General features: G+C 34.7%; 1 protein-coding gene across 2 annotated transcripts in view; it reads right to left on the reverse strand.

The window, feature by feature from the left end:
- Positions 1 to 3,649: 3,649 nt before the first annotated feature.
- Positions 3,650 to 14,244, reverse strand: part of Stg-1 (stargazin related protein STG-1) — a 40,928-nt gene continuing 30,333 nt past the window's right edge. Inside the window, exons 6-8 of one of the 2 annotated variants that reach the window (XM_078178233.1) lie at positions 9,336 to 9,548; positions 8,629 to 8,804; positions 3,650 to 6,503 (exon numbers count right to left, since the gene is read on the reverse strand). In XM_078178233.1, the coding sequence (XP_078034359.1) occupies positions 8,640 to 8,804; positions 9,336 to 9,548 (378 nt within the window). In that variant the 3' untranslated portion in view covers positions 3,650 to 6,503; positions 8,629 to 8,639. Of the gene's footprint in view, positions 6,504 to 8,628; positions 8,805 to 9,335; positions 9,549 to 14,244 lie in introns of those variants that run through there. The other variant, XM_078178234.1, reaches the window with a different exon arrangement.

Genomic DNA, 14,244 nt, shown 5'->3' on the forward strand with positions numbered 1-14,244 from the left:
TGATTTGATGAAATGAGGGAATTTCAAGTAATTTACGAAATTCATTTAACTAAATTATAATAATTAAAGTTCCGTCCTATTCGTTAAATTACATGCTCCTGCGTTCATGATGAATTTAAGCTGTTATTTTGATATTTGATAAAATTGATCCAGACCCAGACTATGCGTCAAACAATGTTATTTTATATATGAGCGCGTGGGAAGGTTTTATCTTTCTAATTTATTCGATCTGGTCAGTAATCAACGATAATAATATATTTATCGTGAACAGGATAACTGATATTTAACAATAAATGTAACGAATCCCTAATTTCTGAAACTTTATCAATGACCGTAGAAATAATTCAGCGTTAATTAATTAATTCGTGAAGATATGTTACATTTTATGCACTCGATTAGAATATTCGAAAATTATATAATAAAATTCTTTCAAACTAAACAACATTTCCAAAAACAGATAATATATTATAATTATACGTCTCGAGAATTTTTGTTTGTTTTTTTACGAAGTGAAACAACGTTATCTCATGACATCGGCACTTTCGATTTAACTCGTATCTACCTTAGAGTAAATGTGCAATCTTAATTTGCAGCGAAACTGACTGAAACCATAGCTGCATTGCACTGATTAAATTTCTCAAATGAATTTGCTGGAAAAGATAGAACATGAAGCGTAAATACACATTTGACAGTGACGCCACTTCCATTTAACGAACGTTAATCAAACCTAGAAAGCAAAAGATATATTTCGTGTACAGTTGCGAGACACATCTTTTTACATTAATTTTTACGATTTTTTACATTACTTTTAACGATTTTTTACGTTATATCACGATCGGATCATCTGTATGTAATTGCGTAAATAGGTTAATATTTAATTAATTCTAAAAGATTCTGTTGCAAAATGCACAAAAATAGCGGAAATTTCATATTTATTAGTTTAGATCACGTTTTATATGTAAATGTAATACTTTTGATTAAACTTAACGTAACGATATCAACCGCTTGGAATACTTTAACGAGTTTGACTCGTGACAGAGATTTATAGCAATAATCTGTTAATTTTATTAGCCATTTGGCTTTTCCTAATTCCATCAAATTCGTGAAGTTGATAATTTATAAAATCAAGCGAATATAGACACACTATATACATCAATCGTGTTTTTTAAAATTATTTCAATCGAGGAACTTCTAATCATTGCTAAACTATAAAGAAAATAGCACGGCAAGGGGTTAAACGAATATGTCCGATTAAACTTTCGTTTTTCTTTAAAGCAATATTTACTGGAGCAATGTTAGCCTAGTAGAAAATGACTGTACCCAAGTTCGCCAAAATTCGATACAACGGATGGTGGTGCCATCCGATAGCCATCACAAATAATCTCCTTGAGGGGTGCAGCATGGTCAGAACCGCTGCCATCGCTGTCATAGACGACTTATCGCACGATTTCAAATATCGATATCATATCTTGTCCGTGATGGAACTTGGTATACTGATGAATCTATTCCTATACTTCGTCTGTGCTTAAAATTTTCTGCGATACCAACGAATGTTCACTAGCCGTCGATCGACGACTTAAAAGGTTATATTGCAGACAAGGTAAAGAATTAAATCTGATACCCAATTTACTATCATATAGGAGGTATTACGGTAAATTAAACATCGATTGGGGTTTCCTATTAGATGTTCTGAAGTACCGACATTGCCAAAAAACAAAGGCGCAGACTTAGGACTAGTACAGACATTGTATCTTATGGGATTTTCTGTGTTAGTTTTGGGGAGTTCTAGAGTCCCCTTATCATTTCGTATCGCATTCAGCGTTATCGATAGTTCACAAAAAACACGTTAGCAAGGAGCGAATATTCAGCATATTACATTTCTACTACGAGTGCTGAATATTATTTCCGTTGTAATAAATATGGAAGAGGTGGCAATAAGAGTGCAAATATTAGAGTGATGTAAATACTATACAGAAATATATCAAAAAAATATAATTACTTTCATGATCAATTGAGCAATTACTTTCACTACTTACATACTTACTGATGGTACAGAGCAATAGTTTTGTATATATTTTTTCTTGCAAATGGATGTTTAAAAAGTCAATTTTACAAACTTTTCAGTACACAGAAAAGCATTGCATACAATATCTGTAGTGTCTGTGATATTGAGTTGTTACGAAAATAATTTAGATCGTTTTGTAAGTTGTCTATTTGGAAAACTAAAGTAACATTTGCAAGGTACTATATGGTAAAGTTTGTTACCTTTCAGCTCGTCGAATTGTCGAGACGTAGGACGTTGTTGTGACGCGTTCGCAAGGAGACTACGACGCGAACTGCGGTCTCCTTGGCCCCACTCCTTCGACAGAATGACTAGTAAACAAATCCTGCTCCTCGAGTTACCTTGTCAAAGTCATGTGACGTATATAACTGCGTTTCGAATTATTAAGGTTGCAGGACAAGAACAGAAACGACAAAAATAATCTTCCCTTGAGACAAGTCGAATCTTGCTCCTCGTTTACTGACTTATGGAAAAGAGGCTAGCCAAGCAGCTGCTTTTCTTTTTTCATATTAAAAGCCGATTTTAATCAGTGATAATATTAATATTAGCGAATAGTTTGTATCGTAAATAGAAAAAGATTTGACAGGGTAAATGAATTGGTATATAGTTGGATTTGGATTTCAAAATTTGAAATATATTTATATCTATAAATAAGATATTTATAATTCGTTTATGATTATATAAACTGTATTATTTATATCTATAAATAAGATAGTAAATATACCTCCTTTATGGTTTCATAAACTGCATTATCATCTAGATTTTATTAATAGAGAAGGTCCCTGGGGGCCTTGTCGGGCTTTGACCGTTGAAAAAGTTGTCGGCCATCGGAGGGTTAACTGAGATCAGGAATATTAAATCAGCTTTACCTGAGCTCGATAAAGTAGTATAGGAACGAATGGTCGGACAAGTAGAATAAGAGTTGTTTGTAGCCAGACAAACTTAATAGCGATTCTTTTTGGTCAGACGAGAAGAACAAAAATTATCTATGATAATTACCAGAAAAATACAGTAGAAACCTGGTTCGTGATCAGACAAGTAGAATAGAAATTGTATATAGTCAGACAGCAAGTATATAAAGTGCCTTTGGTCAAAAAAGTAGAACAGACATTGTCTATAGTAATACAAGTAATATAAAAATTGTTAGAGAATAAGAATCGTCTGTGATCAATTGTCTAGGCTCAGAAAAATACAACTAGAGTGATATACAATTTATCAAATAGAATATCAACGATTAATAACCATAGAAATAAAATAACAAATATCTATGGTCACGCAAACAGGATAGGTAATAATCAAAATATCCAAACATTATTAACATATCTAATGATTCAAATTATACTATGATTCAAAACATATAATTGATCTTCCTATAATTGAACTTTTTAATTGCAATGATTTACGACTGATAAAGTAGTTACAAAAGCGTCGAATGGCCTAGATTAGGTTAAACGAATAGGTCTATAATAAAACTGGAAAACACCTTTCTTCTCTTAGACTTTCTCAATAGTATAAATAAAATAGGAGCGATCGAAATCAGCGCCGTTCATTTCGGAGAAACTTTATTGTACAAATTGTAAAGTTGGGACAAGCTTATCACCATCGAATACATAAACAATAAACTTCAATTGTACGCTAATGAACATGGATTATTTTTATAAACAATGCCAACGTTTCGCCAAACGTCCGATATCTCTCTCTCTCTCTAGTCCGAGGCCGAATATATATTATTATATTCATTACATTAATCCGTTTCTTTCGAACCCCGTCGAGGAAAAGTCAACTCACGTTCGATGACTACAACGAACACCTGGCATCGTAACATTATCATTATAATTTTGAGCGTTACAAATATATATATATATGTATGTATAATACAAAACAAACTTTCTCGTCGCACATTAGTCCACGGTAAATTCCATCGCAGTAATCGCAATTATTTACAGGTGATCTCCGTAGAATTCAGTCGAATACCTCGGTCACGTGGCTTCAATGTTATCAGTCATAAGAAACGATCGATAGTTCTATGGAAAATGAATCGTCTCCCACACGGTATACATGCCGAACGGTAAAAAGGAAAACAATACGAGAAACGCTTTAAACAACATTTTCTTATTTCGAAATCGTTTGAATGGAATCCAAGTGTATTTGGAATTTATTCTTAACAATGGTAGCCTCAAAAAATGGCACTCGACACGGTTACCATTCTACATATACACGTATATATTGTCACAAAAGATGCTTCCGTTCGCAACACGACGCACGGCTGTCAGAGTAAAAAATGTCGTTAACAATATTCAACAGGAGAGTAAAAGTATGATCAACACGCGATCCCCGTATCACGGTTCGAAATTTAATAACGAAGATATCCAGCCTCCTCCTCTATGTACACAGCGTTTAATCAGAGTTCCCCATGAAAACGTCCGAGCTTACTGTTATTAGATTGACTGACGATTGATCGACGAACATCGTAACTTTCATTTGTCATCGGCCGATAAGCCGGCCGAGAAACGTTTGAGCGGCGAAACCCTCAGTGGAAAATTGACTACAGTAAAAAACCTTATCGACTAGTTGTCACCAGTTAAAAATTCTCATTCGTAACATCGGTAGCTTCCACATGCTCTCTGTACACCGAAACACGATAAAACTTCGTTTTAACCAGTTCTCGACTATGAACACGTTCATGATACAGTTATACAATAGATCGTTAAATCCCTAGACCTCGAAATCAATCGCAATTCCTTTCTTCTTTTTTTCAATTTCGACGCTTCCCTCTTAATTTGGACGCTTCCTTTCTTAATTGGATGATTCGTTGCCGCGCCAGCTGATCCCGAGTGCGATGAATTAGTACAGTGCCGTGTTACAAACGGGACAATTCGACGCTGGACAACGGTGCAGTCTCCGAGAAAAGTTCATGCTCATTTTAATCTGAATCCTGTAGACACCATAACCGCGGAAGAACTTGTATACTTTGTAAAACGATGTTTCCGATGTTCTTGATCCCCGTAGAATTGAGATTAAAATGTTAAACGGACAATTATCTACACTAGATACAACAGTGTTTACGCGATTACAGATTCGTCGATTCGCAGTCTCAATTTTTGTTTCAGTTCTGGCAGTCTTTCGATGCTCTAGCAACGAATGTTGTACAAACGACTGTGAAAATGATTGTTGCGTCGACGATTAATGTATACGATCATTGCAATAGCCTTAGAAAATCTCTGTTATACTTGAAACAATTTGAACGTTGCCAAATTTGTTTGTAAGGTAGACTGTGGATTTTATACAGTTATAAATACAATTGAACAATTATGCCTTTCGTTACAGTGTTGGGTAAAATTTGGCACTGTCGGATGAATTCTCAATTAGATACGAATTTATCCAAATCAAATTTTATTCGAATAAGAATTTATTCAAATATTTATAGGGAATGTAATTGACTTGAATAAAAATGATAGAATATAAAGTGTTATTTTATCGATTTATTTCTTCTACGTTGCTTCTTCGAACAAAGAATTATTCGAGTAATAATTATGGTAAATATATGGAATAACGAGTAACAATGAATTATTCGAATAAAACGTTCGACGAAAATGAATTCACCCGGACAATTACCTTAGACAAATATTTATTCGGAACACTCCGAATAATGGCCAACTCCGGTTCGTTACAATGAAGGCAAATTTTATTCAGCATATAAATTCACAGTTTCATAATAGAAATGTTCCGGATCAGCTGGAACGATCCGTTTCGCAAACGAACGCGGCATCGTCCGCAAAGTCGGGACTCCTCAAAATGCCTTTAATTTGACAATGATCGAATAACTCGATCGAGTTTCCTCTACGAACACTTTTCGTTTCTCGTCCGTGGAATACGCATTTGATCCGTGTCCTATCGATAGGACGGATCGCGTTGACGATCTACGATCTAGGCTGGCAGTGGCGGGACGCGTTCTCTCCGACCTTCGTCAACCGGGGGAACGTCTCGTCGCTGAAAATATTCGTCGACAAATCGAACGAAGGTCGTCGACGGTGCACCAATCGAACGATAACGCCGCACTTCGCACCACTAGTTCCCGCGCGGTAATTGCAGCGTCTCTGTCACACTCGCGGCTCCGATTTCTCGAGGAACACGGAGCTGTCTGTCGCGAGAACAGTTCTCTCGGGGACAGCGATAGGATGGTTATTAAAACCGAGATTCGATAATCCGACGATCGATCCCCGGGGCCGTCTCCGCGCGTCAAAAGCGTCTCACTCTTCTCTGCGCGCCTTTGCGTTTGTGCGGGCCCGCGATGAAATATTTGCGATTCGCGCGGGGGGCAAGGTCTCTCATTAAAAAAGGCCGGAGTCGATCTGTTTAATCGCCGGCTATATCGTGGTCCTCCTCGGTCTCCGCCTCGTCCTCTTCGTCGCTTTCGACGCTTTGCACCAGCCGCGCGTATCTGTGCAAGAAATCGAGAAGTGTATTCATTTTTTAGTCCCGTCGGCCGACAACGCTTCGACGACGAACGCTCCGTCGCCGCTGATCCGCGCTGCGATCGATCGCGAAGCTGAAAGGGGTTGATTAGTAACGAAATAAAACAACCGCGCCACGAAAAAATGCCTGTCGAAACGTCTTCGTATCTAGGAAAATTCATTTTAGAAATTCCCTTCGACGACGTGATTATGAAAGTTCGTTTGTTTTGATCGTCTTAACGAGCTATCGATTTTTAGCCGACTTTGTTTCGCCGCTTTCGTAATATTCGCTCGGAGTCTATTAACTGTGACTGGTCGGTCGATCCCGAGTAAAAATCGTTAATATTATTAATGGTGTGTTAGAAAGTTGCTTTGTACGGCAACTGTGATTATAAAGTTCGATGGTACCGTGCTAACGAGTTATTCAGGTTTATTCGATCATATTTCTGCGCGCTGATAAAATGTCTATTAACTGTTTGCGAATTTCTGTATAGAATCTGATTTCGTTATGGCAAAGACAACATTCCTTTAAGCACATAAATGAATTATGAACGAAATTTTTTAGTATATTAATCAACTATGTTAACTTATAATCTTCTAGGTAGTTTGAGTATATTGATAATGTGCTACATATTAACAAGTAACAAAATTATGAAGTTCCTATATTATGCACCTTATAGAACAATTATTTTTATAATATTTCAATTTATATTCATTATTCTCTTACTGTGGATGTTTATATAAAATAAATATTGTCTGCACCAATTGCAAAAATTCACTCTTCCTTTAACCATATTGATAGATTTAAAATAATACAATAACGTTTTAAAATGCATTTAATTTTTATGCTATTTCAAGTTGCATCTAATCAATATTGCTATAAATGCATACAATCTGCAGTCTAGTTATCACCGTAATTTATTTACAAACCTAGTCGAAAAGAATCCATTATCTCTATTTTTCATGTTCTCGAAATAGCATTAACTATTTATTAACAATGTATCAAAGTGGACAGCGACACGACGACGAAGTACATTCGCGACCAAAAACTCGATTTATGAATTAGAATACCAAGCCACGTTGAGCACCGACGCCGATCTCCGGTTCTTTAATTTATCTGTTCAAGGTGCTGTTGTTCCAGCCATTAATTGTCTTCGACTAGCTAACTAAGGGCTCATTTCCCCCGCCGGAGGCTCCTAAATTAGTTTCATTATTTCGGTACCCTAATTAGTTTCTCGAAGACCACGCGAACCCACGGCGAAGTCAAGTAGTTCGGAGTTGTCTGTTTCTATTAGAAGCGCGGCCCGATGTGTATTTGTTGGCACAACGACCGTGCTATCGAAGCCCTTAAACAACAACGGGAATTACGCGAAACAATTACGCGAGCACACTTTCGCGTGCTTGCAGAACGAACCACGTACGAGCAGTGAATATTGAACTTCATGGGGTTCCTACCGAGCGTCTCGTTCATAAGTTTAACTTTAATCACGTCCGGTACACAGTTAGATCGCGTGTTTATATTAATTATGGATTAGCCCGAAGGTAGACCATCGTGCTCTTCGGACTGTTCAACGATTTTTCGAGTTCGTCTGCCGTTGGAAAAAAAGTTTAATTAAAAGATCGATGTAACGTACGCACGATCTCGCGTCTACCGAAGCGTTTTACGGAGACGTATCACTGTATTTCGTAATTGTTTTAATCAGATAATTAAAAGGGAGAAATTAAATGCAAATAAACGACCGTTATGCTGAAATAATGAGAATATTCGAAGGAAAGGAAAGAATAATTTGCTGCTCCGTTAATTGATAAAATAAAACAGTAGAGCTTTTGATAAAATGTAAAAATTGAAGGAAGGTGGCTCGTAAATTATTTAATTTACTTCAAAGTTTATCACGTCGATTGCCAAGCAGCATTTTATAAATTTCTTGAAATTAATTTATAGAATGATATATCTAGACGAGAATAAATTGTAGTAAGAATCGTAGTGCGATAAATAAAGCACGAAATAATTTTTAGTAGAAAATCTGGTTTTACAGTTTCCATTTTCGCTAAGGATCTTCGGAAATATTTTTCGACGATGGTCTGGCAATCGACGTGTTAAATGTTCCATACCTGACGGTATATCAGACGGGAGTCGTTTTCCTTAGCGTGTCGAAAGCCCATTCGCTACCCCTAACCGGGGGCGGTGGGGGCAGAGGCCCGTCGAGATCGAAAGTCACGAATTCATGCTGAACACTTGGGCTATACTCCTCTTCCTCTTCCTGCAGTACGTCAGCCGTTGTACTGACCTAAAATTGAAATTGCAAACCGTAAGTAAAAACGACTGTGAACCTATGTCCCGATAATTTATTAGTCAATTTTTAATAATTTAATTCAAGGAAAATTCTAACCAATATAATGCTAGAATAACACGAAGAATTTGTCTATTTTCTTTGATTGAAAACGGGGAAGTTTTACTTCATTTTAATGAATGAAGTATTGTATAATCTTAATAAATGAAATGTTCTTTGATCATAATGAATGAAATATTGCTTAATCTTAATAAATGAAATGTTCTTTGATTATAATGAATGAAATATTGCTTAATTTTAATAAATGAAATGTTGTTTGATCTTAGTAAATGAAATGTTGTTTGATCTTAATAAATTAAATGTTGTTCGGTCTTATTGAACGAAATGCTACAGAATTATGATAATTGAAACATCACTAAATTTTAATAAATGAAGTGTTAGTAAATTTTATTCCGTCAACGTTTTAGTTCCTTGGATTAACTTAAATGAAATGGTAGAGTTTGAATATTTTTCCAATGATTGACTCACCGTTTGAGTGGTGAGATCCCTGGGAAACTGTCTCGAATAATCATGATACTCCAAATTCGGAGGTGGTGGCAAGAATTCGTCGAAGTCGACGTGATCCACCGAATCCCTGCCGAAGAAGTATCTTTTCTGATGCCTCTCGCAGAGGAACCCACTGGGACCAATGTTCGAGTGATTTGCATGATGCACGTGATGATTGTCTAAATGATACACTCCCTGAAAAAAACGATATTATTAGATGAAAGAACAGATCAATATCGAACGAAAATTATTACAATTAATACCAATTACTACAGTTAAGTAAAATTCGCTATTCTATTTATCCTATTAATTAAAAAATTACTGTGTCGTAAAAGTGCTGTAAGTCTTATATGCTACACGATAACAAAGTTATCGAAAATAATAAATTCAAGCGAAAGAAAACGGACGAGCCCTCATCTGCATAATCTTCAATAGGATACACTATAGAATTTACTTACTGAATATTCATTTACTGAAAGTTCACCGGAGGTAAGATCTAAGTGTAAGTTTCATTAATGGGTTTATTCTAATCCTTTCGAATAATGGTGTGACGTAAATAGAGTAGAAATCACACTTTCGAAATATCAAGATTCTAAATCGATTAAATATCTTTCCGCTGTTGAATTAAATTTTTATTTTCATTTTCCGCGAAACTGTGCATGAGAAAACAAAATTAATATATTATTTTATTTCCAGTTTCTCTCATAGAAAAAAATGAAATTCATCGAAAATTCATCAGAGAAAACTGAATGCAAACAAATTAATTAATATGTTTTTACTTACATTTAGAATTTATAATTACTTACACTTTATTCTTAATATAGAATATTTAATAATTTAAAAATAATATTTACTGTATCTCTTTAATAGAATGTATCAGATAGAGATATTGACAAATAAAAGAATCTTGTTAAAAATACATTTTTACAGAGTTGCATACTAGATAAAAATATTCTATACCCTTTTTACAGCCTCTTTAAAATACAAAAATATTAACATGATAAATAGTTTATCAGTTATAAATATATACAAGTTAAAGAATTTCCCCACTTTACACTCAAAAGAAAAAGTTCCATTTAGCGTGAAACCAACGATTAAATTTTCTAGATACGCTCGAATGGGCGCCAGCAACATTTCTAAAAGATATTAATCTGTCCCGCTTTTCGAGCAGAAAAATTTCTGTTGCGCATTCAGAGCTTCGTTCCCGATTCTCGTTCTCGGTCCCCGGAGCAACGCAACGAAATCGAGTCTCCCTCTCTCTCTATATATATATATATGTACGTGTACTCCCACGAGTTCGAGCATCGCGGGTTTTGAGAGTATCAAAGTATCAAAGTGTCAAAGTCCGTCTCAAAGCGGGGCCGATGCTTTAAATCCTCGGGATGCGCGGGGTGAAAACCACCTGGGGGACGGAGAAGTCATGAGTGTCACTTGTTTCGGAGTGGCGATGGCATTGCGCGAATGAGATCTCGAGTGCTTGGAGACCGAGAGCTAACACTCGTTTCTACTTCGCGTTTCGTTTTCATCCGGTGTCTGTTTACCAGTTAAATGCAATTTAAGTCTAGTTGCTTGATGGTAATTCGCCGGGCTACGAGGAATTTACTTAACGTTGGCCAAACCCGTGCTGCTGCTGCTGCTGCTGCTGCGACGCTACCCTCTGCTCGGTAACATGTATGCAGACGAGGGCTCCCCGGTAAAAAGTTAATTAAACAGACCCCGGGAACTTGGACAGAATAATCTTACCGTTTCTTGTTCCGAGCTACCAAGAGCTATTGAATAATTATTTTGAAAATGCCGCCGCGGAACTTCTCGGTCCATGAATTGCATTACTACCGGACAACTAAGTCGGTCCATTTTCAAACATTTTTTTTAGATGTATTAGGTTAATTTTTAAACGCATTAGATCACTTTTTAGATGCATTAGGTTACTTTTCAGATGCATTAGGTTACTTTTCAGATGCATTAGGTTACTCTTTAGACGTATTACATTACTTTTTATACGTACTAGGTTACTTTTTAGTCGTAATTAGTGATTACTGATTAGTTTCTTTTATTTTCATATTTTGCGATTTTATAGTGAATTTTATAGCCTATATGTATTTTTAGATAAATTTTTATTTTGATATTTTAGGAACAGTAATATTAAATTCGTTAAAAGGAATTCTTTCCACGCAATAATTTACTCTTTAATATTGTATTTCCACTAATTTAAGTGTTTTCACTTTCTAAACTAAATTTATATAGAAATGTAGTTATTTACCATTATTAATGGTCTTTGTCTAAATTTCTAATTTTTTAGATTGTTGTAAGAATATTAATTTCGTGAGAGGAATAATTTTTAAAATATTATATTGTAGATCATTTAAAATGAAAGACGAATTTCTATATTTTCTTTTATTTAGGTATTTTCTATCTTTACAATGAATTTATGTACATAAAAGAACTGATGTCTACGTCAATACTTGATGATTATGTAAACTATGATCGTAGGATGTTTTATTGACGGTAGCATTAATTTCGTTGACGGGAGTATTTTACAAGCAATATTAAATTTTCTTTTATAATGAATTTTTATAAAAGTGTAATATATTCTTCAGATAATGAATCTTTTAAGTCACAAGACAAATATTAATATTTCTTTTAACTAGATTCTGTTTCTAGAATGAATTTAAATAAAAATATAGTACATTCATCACTATTATTGCATCCTTCTATAAATTTCTGTTATTATCTATTATCTTATGAACACCAAAATAAAATAAATAGAAGATATTACTCATAAGAATATTATCTGTATAATAAACTGCAAATCTTATTAATTCTTATCGCTATACTAATTTTTATATAATATACAAATCTCTAAACACGACCAATCTATAAAAACTTGCATTTTATCATTACCAATTACATAGTTCCATAAAGAACATATATATGTATAATATAGTTCTATCGTCATTCCAGGTAATTTATTAAACCAAACCAGGTATTTCTGACTTTTTACGGCATACGCTCGCGCGTTCTGTTATATTTAATTGCTCGGAGGACCGTTAAAGCATATCTCGATGGTAAATGAATTTTAAGGGGCGTAATTGCCGCGGCATATTGCCTGTAACACTCGGGAATGACAGAAGTTGCCGCGAAGAAGCTCGCCGGTCCGTAAACTTTCGGAATGTAAAGGTAAACTTCACGTTCAAATTTGCACATCGTACGCGCGGTAGACTTTAACCACCTGGATACTCGACTAAGCCGGAAGTTTATTTACGTAGGGGTTTTATTTCAGCCCTGGGAAACCCCAGATTGCAACGGGAAATTTTTGCGCCGGCCAACTTATCTTCCCTTGAAAACTTTCACCGGAATCCCGGGATATCCGCGAACCCGCGTCACTGACGAGCCCCGGCGAATTATTAAAAAAGAAAAAGATAAATCTCTTAGGGGAAACTTCTCCGAATACAAATGAAAAGTTCGCCGGCGGAAAAGTTTCGAATTATCGGTGTGTGTATATTTTAGGTTTACCGAAAAAATTATGTCTGTTAGTCATTTTAGGTATTTTAGGTTTACCGGAAAATTATGTCAGCTAATGTCAGGTTATATATATTTTAAGTTTACTGGGGAATTATGTCAGTTAATGCCATTTTATTTGCGACATAAATTTCTTAAAAATGATATTTATAAACCTTGTCATCATGCTGGCAATTGGGTATAAATTACGATTATATTAAATTACTATAATAATAAAATAAAACTTAGGTGTATTCAAAATTTATTGTTTACTTTCTTTTTAAAAAGAGATAGAATTTTTCGGTAGACTTAATATTATTTGAACGTTTTTATTCGAATATAATTCATTATTAAAGGACCTTCTTACAGATTACAGTCTCTGAAACATAAATCTAATTATATTCGAATAAAATAGATTTATGTTTGAGAGACTGTAAACTATAAAACGGTCTTTTAAAAATGAACGTTAATTCTACGTCTCGATTACCAATATTATTTTACAATTATTGTAGAAATTTCCGTAGAAATTTATACAAAGAGCCTGCAACATTATGCGACAGTCAACAAAAAGATAATTATACTGAAAGAAATATTTGTCCCCACTTAACCATCGTGTTCCACTCGGATCACTCGCGTATTGATATTCGGCGATCGCGTGTCCGCCGAGACGCGTGCATGTACGGCTGACCTAATTGCTTCAATTTGTACACATTAATTGAGATACTTAATCGACGATGTTTAATATCGCTCGCAAATATTCGAACGTTTCGAACAAAATATTCTTTATCATCTGTAATTAAGTTGATTACTTTTTTGGTACGATTTTGACAGTGAAAATTATGGTTCCTAAAAGCATGGAACAGTGACATAAATGTAACGAAATGTAATTTCGACGTGAATACTGATGAAATAAACAGCGGAGTTGTTCAAAGAATTAATTGACGCAGATAATGTGCAAATTTACGATATCGTTCGAATGAAAATTAATAATTCTCTGTTTATTAATTATTGTATCGTTGGTCAATATGCTGTAATTTATCAGCTTAATTTTCCTTGTACAGTACGGATTGTAAAATGTTGTAAACGTGAAAGAGTTAAATGATTCATCCTTTATAAGTGATTTTTTATTATTTTCTGTTTTACTTTTACTTTCACCAAATAACCTCGTTATCAATTGTTTTGATAATTTTAACATCTTTCCATTCGATTTTTATAAATATATAAAGAACTTATCAGATTTTCAGAAGCAATATTTCTTGTCGAACACAGAATTATTGTTGAGAATTTAAGAATATCATAACGCAACAAGTGGTAGGATTATTATTAAAACATTAAAAAACTTTTCTCGTTTAATTTAAATATTATTAAGCAATCACCATCTTGCAGTTTGCTT

Source organism: Augochlora pura, chromosome 4, assembly GCF_028453695.1.
Source record: "Augochlora pura isolate Apur16 chromosome 4, APUR_v2.2.1, whole genome shotgun sequence".
Taxonomy (NCBI): Eukaryota; Metazoa; Arthropoda; class Insecta; order Hymenoptera; family Halictidae; genus Augochlora; species Augochlora pura.